The 10566-nt window shown below is 40.2% G+C and overlaps 1 protein-coding gene across 1 annotated transcript in view; it reads left to right on the top strand.

The window, feature by feature from the left end:
* Positions 1–10566, top strand: part of SYT16 (synaptotagmin XVI) — a 278525-nt gene that overhangs the window by 173591 nt on the left and 94368 nt on the right. The window contains exon 2 of the mRNA XM_006864575.1: positions 6115–6330. Coding sequence (XP_006864637.1) covers positions 6115–6330 — 216 coding nt within the window. The remainder of the gene's footprint in view (positions 1–6114; positions 6331–10566) is intronic.

Here is a 10566-nt window from a genome sequence, read left to right as displayed (position 1 = left end):
AGAAGTACAATGAAGTGTTCTGGAATACACACATGGGTAGGTTAGTGGTAAAATTCTTGCCTTTCACGCAGGAGGCCTGGGTCTAATTCTTAGCCGTGTAGCTACCACCCACCTGTCAGTGGTGGCTTGCCTGTTGCTAGGTTTTGAAGCAGATTTCCATGGAACTTCCAGATGAATAACAGAAAGAAGGGCTTGGTCATGTTCTCCCAATAATCAGCTAATGAAAATTCTATGGATAACAATGGTCTAATCCACAACTCGTCATGGGAATGGTATAGGACCAGGCACCTATACCATTTTCTGTTTTGTTCTGTTTTGCATGGGGTCACCATGAATTGAGGGTCAATTTGACAGCCCCTCACAACAACAATAATATCAAAATGAGGACACCGAAGTTCCAAGAGATTAAAGAACTTTCAGACTGTTGTTAACTGTTAAATGCCTTTGAGTTGGTTCTGACTCATAGCGACCCTATCTAAGGTTTCTGAGGAGAAACTGGTGGATTTGAACTGCTGACCTTGTGGTTTGCAGTCCTGTGCTGATCCTAGAGCACCATAGCAGGAATCCAGGTCTTTGGACTAGAAGATGGAAAATATCAGAAATTCTAACCTAGGCAGCTTGATTTTAAATTCTGCTCTCACAAGCATTCTAGCTTTGACTGCTGGTTCTGTTGTACTGTGCCTTAGCTGTAGAAGAGGAAGAGGGTATTTGGTTTGCAACCCTTAGCTAAACAAGAAAAAAAAAAAAAATTACAAATTAGAGAGTGGGATATGTTGGCTCCATTGCAGTGGGGTCTAGTAGGTATTGCTAGACCATTGTCAGACAGCGCTCTCTTTTTGTCAAAATCATGAGCTCCCTGTTGGTGCAGGAAGCCCATAGAGACACTTATCCACACACTGATGTGAGTGGCTGGCTATGTATCAGAAAGATTGAGGACGAGTTTGACTTTTCTTCATTGGTGGATATTTGTATGACATCTAAGATGTCTCTACATTTTGGGATTATGTCTGATGTATAATAAGGAGCTTTGGTAGCGTGTTGTTGTTGTTGTTGTTAAGTGCCGTTGAGTCGGTTCCGACCCATAGCGACCCTGTACAGGGTTTCCGAGGGTGTAAATCTTTACGGGAGTATAAAGCCTTATCTTTCTCCCACGGAGCGGCTGGTAGTTTTGAACCGCTGACCTTACGGTTCACAGCCCAATTCGTAACCACTATGCTACCAGAGCTCCTTTGGTAGCGTAGTGGTTACGAATTGGGCTGCTAATCTCCAGGTCAGCTGTTCAAAACTATCAGCAGTTCTATGGGAGAAAGATGAGGCTTTCTGCTCCCTTAAAGATTTACAGTCTCAGAAACTCTGTACAGGGTCGCTATGGGTTGGAACCGACTCGACGGCACTTAACAGCACTCTTTCCACTTCAAGATGTGGCCACCTCTATAGTAATTGGGCAGCTTCCCCTCTTCATGTTAGCAAGTTAATTGTGTGAAGGATTGGAGATTTGAATAATAAAATCCCCACTGTACTATTTCCTGAATACTTCACTTGAAAGGGAGTTGAACTTGATATTTACATGGCATTTCAGCAAATGCTATCTTGCTTCTGAAATAAGTGCCACAATTCAGGTGAGAATTTATTTTTAAAGATTGAAGTTGAAGGAAATCCTGATCAGTTATTTGGTTGTTGACATATACATTCTATTACATATACAACATACATTACAAACACATGACATTACAAGGCAAGAAGCTGTGACTGAGTAGAGCTCCTCTGTAGGGTTTTATAGGCTATCATCTGGGCAGGAAAAGACTGCCAGATCTCTCTCCCCTAAAGTGGCCCTATGGCTTTGAACTCTGAACCTTTTGATTAGTAGTGGAGTGATAGACCAGTGTGCCACCAAGGGATCCTTGCAATAATATTGTTGTTGTTTAGTGCCATCCAGACAGTTCCAACTCATAGCGATCCTCTACAGGGTTTCCAAGGAGTTGCTAGTGGGTCTAAACAATGACTTTGAGGTTAGTCGTCCAGTGCCTATCCTAAAGCACCACACCAGGACCCCTGGAATAATATTTGTTGTTTGTTGCTAAGTGCTGTCCAATAGATTATGACTCAAATAGGTATAGAGTTTCTGAGGAGCAGCTTGTAGGTTTGAACTGCTGACCTTCTTAGCAGTCTTGTGCTTATCATACTGTGCCACACCAGGACTAATGGTAGTACCTATTAGATTGGTTTCTTGTGAGGAGTAAAGAAGTTATCATCTGAATAGTTCTTAGTGCAGTGGCTAGCACATAGTAAATGCTCTATAAATGATTGTTTTTATTGTGGTAATGGAAAGCCTATTGCCTTCTATTGCTCTTCAGTGGCTTTTAGGGAGTGGCAGTTCTGTTTGTTTGTTTCTTTATTTTTAGATGGAGAATTCCCTGAGATCCTTGGGGAGAGAGACCTAGAATAGCATGGGGTGTATTTATAACTCCTGAGGAGTAACAGGCCCGTTACCCTGCAGCCTGCTGGGTGCATTAACTCTGCAGGCACTGAAGGCCCTTCCCACTGGGCTTCTCTGTTTTACCCCTTCACAAAGGAAACAGCCTCCTGGCAGACTTCAGAATGGAAGTGGAAGAGCTCCCTCCCACCTCACTCTGAAAAGCAAATATGGCCCTAGTTACTAGGTGTAAGGATATGAATGATACATATAGTGGTTAAGGTATATGTTCCAGGTTCATTTCCCAGCTTGTCTTCTAACTTCATGGCCTAGGGCAAGTTACTTCTGTATCTCTGTTCGCTATCATTACAACGGAAATAAAAATAGTCCTGAATAAATATAGCCCCTATTTCATGGTATGGAATCCTGGTGTGGCAGTATAGGATGAGCACTGGACTGCTAACCTAAAGGTCAGTGGTACAAGCCCATCAGACACCCTTTGGAAACCCTGTACAGGTTCACTGTGAGTTGGAACTGACTCGATGGCACTTAACAACACTTCATGATATTGCTGCAATCAATAAAGGAGACGATATATGTTTAGTAAATGGGAACTGTTATAATTACCATTATAAATATTGTTTCATGAACAGAATCTGTCCTCTGTGGATGTGAGTCCTGCGGGTGGGGAGGGAGAGAGTTAAGGCACCCATACCAGGAAATGAATGAAGCCCAATTATTGATTTTGTAGATGGAGAAATATTCATGGTTCAACTCATGCAGTTTGAAATGGATGACTTGTGACTACTTAAGTTTGTTAAAACAGGCCTAAGAAAACAAATTGAGTGGAATCTCAAAGAGTTGGAAAGAGCTCCAGTAAACGGCTAATCTAAACCTCCCTCCCCTATGTGTATCCCTGACTACCTCCCAGGTGCTTATTCAGAAACATAAGGTCACTGTGAGTTAAGTCTTAACTCACAGTGACCTTATGCCCAGCAGAAGGAACCATTGACTTGTCCTACACCCTCCTCACTATTGTGTCTGCGTTTGAGCCCATTGTTGCAGTTAGAAGTTGGAGGGTATTTAGCTTTGATCCAGTTTTACTCTGCCCTGACTCTCCCATATATTATGATCCATCTCACAGCAGAATGCCATGCACAGGAGATTGCTCGTTGAATTGGTTTGAGACAAAGCAGAGGCATCTCTGAGGTTTAGACAGGTTTTTAAATTTTATTTTATCTTTTACAGTGTATTAGAGTATTGATGGGAAATCTAGTTTTTTTTCCTAAGAGTTACTCCTTTGGATCCTACCATAGTGTTTGGCACAAGCAATAGAATTGAGTGAGTTGACAACAATGTGCTCTCATCAGTGGGGTAAATGGATCAAATGAACATGCCTATTGGCCAGGAACTTTAGAGTCATGGAATTTTGCAGCTAGAAAAGATTTGGGAAATGATCCAGATCTTAGAAATTATCTAAAAATGAGGGAAAAGAGGCCGAGAGGATAAGAGAATTGGCCATAGGGACCCTAGGTACTTAATGTGAAAACACAGATTAAGAGTATGTGTCACCATTGCTCTGGTTCTTCAGCATAGTGATTAAGACTATAGGCTGTAGACACAGGCTGCCTTGATTCTAGTCTTGGCTCTGTCCCTTATTAACAGTATTATCTTCTTCAGTCAACTGCCTATGTCTCTCTGTCTCAATTTTCTTGTTTGGAAAGTAGGAACAATACTAGGGATTTATGTGGCTCAGAAGAGATGATATGTGTGAGATAGTTGGGCAGTGCCTGTTACATTACACTCAGTAAGAGCTTGCTGTTGTCATTGATCTTCCAAAGAACCTCACGAATATCAACTCGTAACCAAGTCAAAGAATATATTTTTTCTTTCTCTTAAAATCTAGTTTCTTATTTCTTCTTAGCTTCTGGTTCAGAAACTATCTTCAGAATCCATCTGTGAATGAACAAGCATGTTCTTCTTTGAATATATTGTCTGACTTTTTCATGGGAAGAAGAAATGATTAAAATGTATTCCCCATCATTTCCAGTTTTCCATTCATATTCAGCAAATGTTTCCAGAGTTGTCTGCCATGTTTCAAGAATGCTTTTAGCCTCACAGTGAATCCAGGTTAGGTGGGACAAAAGGCAGTTAGATAGGCAAGGCTGTCATAATGTGGGAAGATTATGATGGGGGCTTGGGGGGCAGAGCTATTGCACAGCACATGGAAGGAATCCTTAATCTGATTGAAGGGGCCAATGAAGGGATTTCTGGGAAAAGTTATGCCTATGCTAAAACCTGAATGATAGGTTAATGATGAGTCTATAGAGGGCTGGAGAAGACTACTCAAGGCACAAGGTGGCAAAGGATGCTTGGCATTGGAAGAACACTGGGCATTCCATAACTATCAAGTATTTATCAATTAGTTACTATGCATTAGGCATTGTTTTTATTATGGGGCTACTCTGGTTAAGAAAAAAGACACTATTATTTTCATGGAAGTTATAGGGGGGAATTGAGAATAAAGAAGACAAATTCTATAAAGATAGGATGCTTAGCATAGCCTTTTGGATGAAGTGGCTGTCTGTGTGGGACCTGAATAATGAGAAGAAGACAGTCATGCAAAGATCTCGAGGAGGGTTTCAAAGACCTCAAAGGCAGGAACAATCTTGTTATGTAGGAGAAACTTAAAGAAGGCAAGTATGATGGTGTGTGGCAGGCACAGGGAAAGTGGTATGTATAATTCAGAGAGCATTTGAGTTGGATTGGACATAGAGAATGGCATACGGTATTCCTGGTAAAAACTAGCTTATTAGTAAGATTGTGGTAAGTATAAGGTCCCTGGGCAACAGTTTGTGCTTATCAGTTAATTGAAAGGTTGATGGTTTGAACCTACTCACTCAGCAATGCTGTGGAATAAGCACCTGGCTTGGAGGTTTCAGCTTAGAAAAATATACGGCGCAGTTCTACTGTGTCACCCATGGGAGCACCATGAATTGGAATGGACTCTTCTGTTGTGTTTCTTGTTATATTTATATATATATAACAAAACATTTGCCATTTCAACATTTTTTTTGCACATAAATTCAGTGACCTTTGCTACAATTATCAGGTTGCACAATCTTTACCAATATCCAATCCCATTTTTTCCCATCACTCTTAACAAAATCTCAGTGCTCTCTAAGCAGTTTTAAAATGTATGTACTACAGGGTTGTCTTGCTTTCGAAACTAGGAAAGTTTTGGAAAACTCCATTTGCAAATGTCTTTTCTCTGAAGTGGGCCTTGGTTCTATGTGTTTTAATAAATTAGATGAGGTGGAGAGTGTATTTCTCATCATCATTGACTAGAAATGTACGTAAGGAAAATGCTCTGTTCCAAGTGATACACATGCAAGTGACATAACAAAGGAGCAGGGTGGTCTGGCTCAATAAGAGGGCTCATTATGTTGATTACGGGTATCCCAATAGTTCCTCCTGGGTTCTAGCCATACATTTCTAATTATTTTCATGAATGTGCTTTTCTTCTTTCCGTCCTTTGGACTTAGGCTTGTGTTTCAAGAGTGCTTTAAATTCTTTCTCTCCACTTGGGGCTTACTTTGATGCAGGCTAATTGTCTCATTTTCCCAGAGTGTCTACCTCTGTATGGTGTGAGTCCCCACATGGGCCATGCAGGGGACTCACACATTCTTGTTTGCTTCCAGTTAACAGCTTTGGGGATGATGAAGAGCTGTCCACATCTTCTGATAGTGACGAGGAGGTGATCAAGCAATTTGAGATTTCTGTGTCCCGTTCCCAGAGTTTCCGATTTGGAGGAGCATTTGAGAAAGGAAAACAGACAGGTTTGGAGCTGACACCGAAATTCAGCTGTTTGCTCTCTAACCAAGAAGAGGATAGCACCGAAGTGTCTGCATGTGAAGGTATTCTTTGCATCAGTCTTTCCTTGATTTAAACCAAGGTACAGCCAATGTCAAAATGTTTTTGATCCCCTAACCAGTGCACTCTGCATCTGAGAACCCAGAGAGGGCAAGGAAATGAGGCAAGACCGAGCCTCTGGGAGAGGGCAAAGAGCAATGTTAAATCTTGTAAGGAAGCTGTGATACAGGCAATTGGGAGAGAGGGATGGATTGGATATGTAAGGTAAGCTTTGACCTGTGATCAATGGGGCCTTTTCCTTCCTTGTAAGGTAACAGATTGCCGTTGTTTTCATTCCAGTGCATGGTGACCTCATGTGTGTCAGAGAACTGTGCCCCACTGGGTTTTCAGTGACTGGTTTCCTGGAAGTCCATTACCAGACAACTTTCTTCTGAGGTTCCTCTGGATACACACAGACCTCCAGTTTGTTGGTTAGCAATCAAGCATGTAAATTTTTTGTACCACCCCGGGGCAGGTTGTTGTTGCTGTTAGGTGTCATTGTGTCGATTCCTACTCATAGTGGCCCCCCAACATTGTGGTCAGCAGTCCAGTGCCACACCAGGACCCCTTGTTCCTGCCTTTTTATTTTGCACACTAATGTGCTGTAGAATAAGCACGGGACTGCTAACCTCCAGGTGGACAGTTCAAACCCACCAGCACTCTTCAGAAACCCTATGTAGGGTCACTATGAATTGAAACTGACTCAATATGGCATTTACCAACAACAACAATGCTTAGAGCACTAGACAATAACCTCTTTAAGTTTCCATCTGATAAATCTAAACATTTCTCATACTAGTCCTCTGACATGGGTACTCTGCATTATTGTAGAGTTAATTTTCTATAAAAGTATATCTGGTGTGGTGCCGTAGGATAAGCTCCTGACCTCAAGGTTGATTTGAACCAGATGTTCAGTGGTTCAAACTCACCAGCCTCTCCTTGGGAACCATATAGGGTCACTATGAGATAGCACCAACTCGACGGCACTTAACAACAACTACAATACCTATATTATCTCTGAAGGTTTGTGTGAAACCTCTTATTAAATTATTTGTCTTAATAGAGCAACAACAGCAATGTTATTAAGCAGACTCCCTGGGTGGTGTCAACAGTGGATGCACTCTGTTGCTAACCGAGTATTGATGGTTAGAATCACCACAGAGGCACTTCAGAAGAAAGGGTTGGTGATCTACTTCTGAAAAACTAGCCATGGAAAACTCTAATGAGAACAGTTCTACTCTGACACAAATGGGGTTGCCGTGAGTCAGAATCAACTTGAGGGCCTCGTTATATTGTTAGGTGCCATCAAGACTGTTCTAACTCATCATCACTAGTTACAACAGACAGAAACACTGCCTGGTCCTGCACCATCCTCACAGTCCTTACTATATCTGAGCCCATTGTTTCAGCTGCTGCTTCATGCCATCTCGTTGAGGGTCTTCCTCTTTTTACCTGAGTAGAAAGTTAGCCTTCTACTTTATCAAGCATGATATTTTTCTCCAGGAATTGGTTTTTACAGATAACATGTCCAAAGAATGTGAGATGAAGTCTTTCCATCCTTACTTCTAAAGAATATTCTGGTTGTCACTTCTTTCTAGACAGATTTGTCTGTTCTTCTGACAGTCCGTGGTACATTCAATATTCTTTGCTTATACCACATAATACAAATGATTCATTTCTTCTTTGGTCTTCCGTATTCATTGTCTAACTTTTGCATGCATAAGAAAATACTATGGCTTGGGTCAATTACATTTTAGTCCTCAAGATGACATCTTTGTTTTTTAACATTCTGAAGAATTTTTTTGCAGCAGATTTTTCCAGTGCAAAAGATCATTTGATTTCTTGATGGCTGCTCCCATAAACATTGATTGTGGGTCCCAGTAAAATGAAATCCTTGACAACTTCAGTCTTTTCTCCATTTATCTTAATGTTTCTTACAATTGTGAAGATTTTTGTTCTGTCTGTGTTGAGAGCTAATCCATACCGAAGGCTGTAGTCTTTGATCTTTATTAGTAAGTGTTTCAAGTCCTCTTTGCGTTCACCAAGTAAACTTGTCACTTTCATATTAGAGGTTGTTAATGAGTCTTCCTTCAATTCTGATGCCATATTTTTCTTCATAAAACCCAGTTTCTTGAATTACTTACTCAGTATACAAATTGAATAAGTATGATGAAAGGGTACAACCCTGATGTCCATCTTTCCTGATTGTAAGCATTCTCTGTTCTGTTTGAAAGACTGTCTCTTGGTCTATGTAGAGGTTCTGCATGAACACAAGAAAGTATTCTGGAATTCCCATTCTTCAAAATGTTATCCATAATTTGTTATGATCCACATAGTTGAATATGTGGATGCCTAGTCAGTAAACAAAATGAATGCATTGTCAACAAAACACAGTTAAACACATCTTTCTGATATTTTCTGCTTTCACCCAAGATCCACAAGTTTTATTTTATTATTAAGGCAATAGTTATTTTTATCTTCCAAATTAAAGCATTTATTATGATTACATAGAACAAGGTCTGTGCCATCCTCTAGTAACTTTATGTTCAGTTGACTTACAAAATTGGTTTCCTTTAACAAAATAAGTGGTAGATACTCAGATGTAGGATAGACACTGTTTGTGATGGTAGATAAGGTTTCTTAAGAATCCTCCTCTTCACCCCAAAATAGCATGGCACAAGGATGCAAAAACAACCACACAAGATTTCTTAATGCTTTCTTGAGCAAATTTCCGGCATCTCTATGGCTCCATGTCCAGAGTCCTAACTAAATACAAGACATTAAAATAGGAAGATTCTGTGCCTTGTATTTAGTGAAAAGCTAGAGAAAATGTTTAGTCATTCACCTTAGTGACCTGGCTTCTCTAATCTTTCTTTGGCGGGAGCAAGTGGTCACTCAAACCAATGGGGCAGCAGTAGAGAGTGTCCCCCCCCCCCTTTTTAAAATGCTTAGCACTAGCAAGAGAAAAAGGGAAGTGTAAAAATTGAGAGAAGATATAAAATAAAAAAGAAGAACGTTCTGATTTTTTAAGAGGCAGGCAGCAAAAGAAAAACAGGTAGCACCGAAAAGGACACCCATATTTTTTCAATAAGACTATTATAACTTGCTATTTGTCATGCAGATTTACACAGACTAAGATAACATTTTACTACTAACCTTTGTTGCTCAGGGTAAGCCAATAAATAAATACCTATGGAACCAAACCACATTATCAGTCTATGTTGACCCTCAGTCATTTCCTCACTCTCATCCACTTTTCTCTTTCTCTGCTGTTACATCATAGAATTCTTCTCTTTCCATTGAGAGGACAAATGTTAGTTAGCTAATGAAAGCTATTAACAGCCTTTTCCTTGGAGTAGCTGGTTTAGTTCTAAAACTAATGGCCCCATTTCCCAGAAGCCCAAAGGTTTGGTTTTTGATTTACATAAATAGCCAATGTTTTGAGAGTTCTAACAGCCATGCTAACTTTACCCTTTCAGAAATTTATAGCAACTCACCTCTTGTCCTGACTGGTGATACTGAATTTTTTTGACAGATGACAAATGAAAGGTACATTTTTCTCAACTAGATAGAGAGGAAAAAAGCTCTGGTAGCGTAGTGGTTACGAATAGGGCTGTGAACCATAAGGTCAGCGGTTCGAAACTACCAGCCGCTCCGTGGGAGAAAGATAAGGCTTTCTACTCCCATAAAGATTTACACCCTCGGAAACCCTGTTACAGGGTCGCTATGGGTCGGAACCGACTCGATGGCACTTAACAACAACAACAACACATTGAATGAATGACCTGTAGCTATTGGAGAAATCAGCAGTATCTTTGTAAGAAAAACTGCATGCTAAATTTTAGGTTATCAAATGCTATGTTGTTTTTGTTGTTAGGTGTCGAGTCAGTTCCAACTCATGGTGACCCTAGCACAATAGACGAAAACACTGCCTAGTCAAATGTCATAAAAATACTAATACAGTTTTTATTGCATATTTTTTGTCATTTCTTTTTGCTAATTTTGATCAATGGATTTGTTTAAGCAACAACAACAAAAAATAATAAAGAGACTAAGCTTGCATCTCAGCATATAGGTTGAATAAGTATGGTGAAAGAATACAACCTTGTCACACACCTTTCTTAATTTTAAAACATTCAGTGTTCCCATGTTCTGTTCCAACAACTGCCTCTTGGTCCATGTACAGATTCCTCATGAGCACAATTAAGTTAATTGAGTTATGGTGTTAGAGGAGAATATTG

The sequence above is a fragment of the Chrysochloris asiatica genome, unplaced genomic scaffold (assembly GCF_000296735.1).
Source record: "Chrysochloris asiatica unplaced genomic scaffold, ChrAsi1.0 scaffold00067, whole genome shotgun sequence".
In the NCBI taxonomy this organism is placed as follows: Eukaryota; Metazoa; Chordata; class Mammalia; order Afrosoricida; family Chrysochloridae; genus Chrysochloris; species Chrysochloris asiatica.
This window is presented reverse-complemented; position numbering and strand designations above follow the sequence as displayed.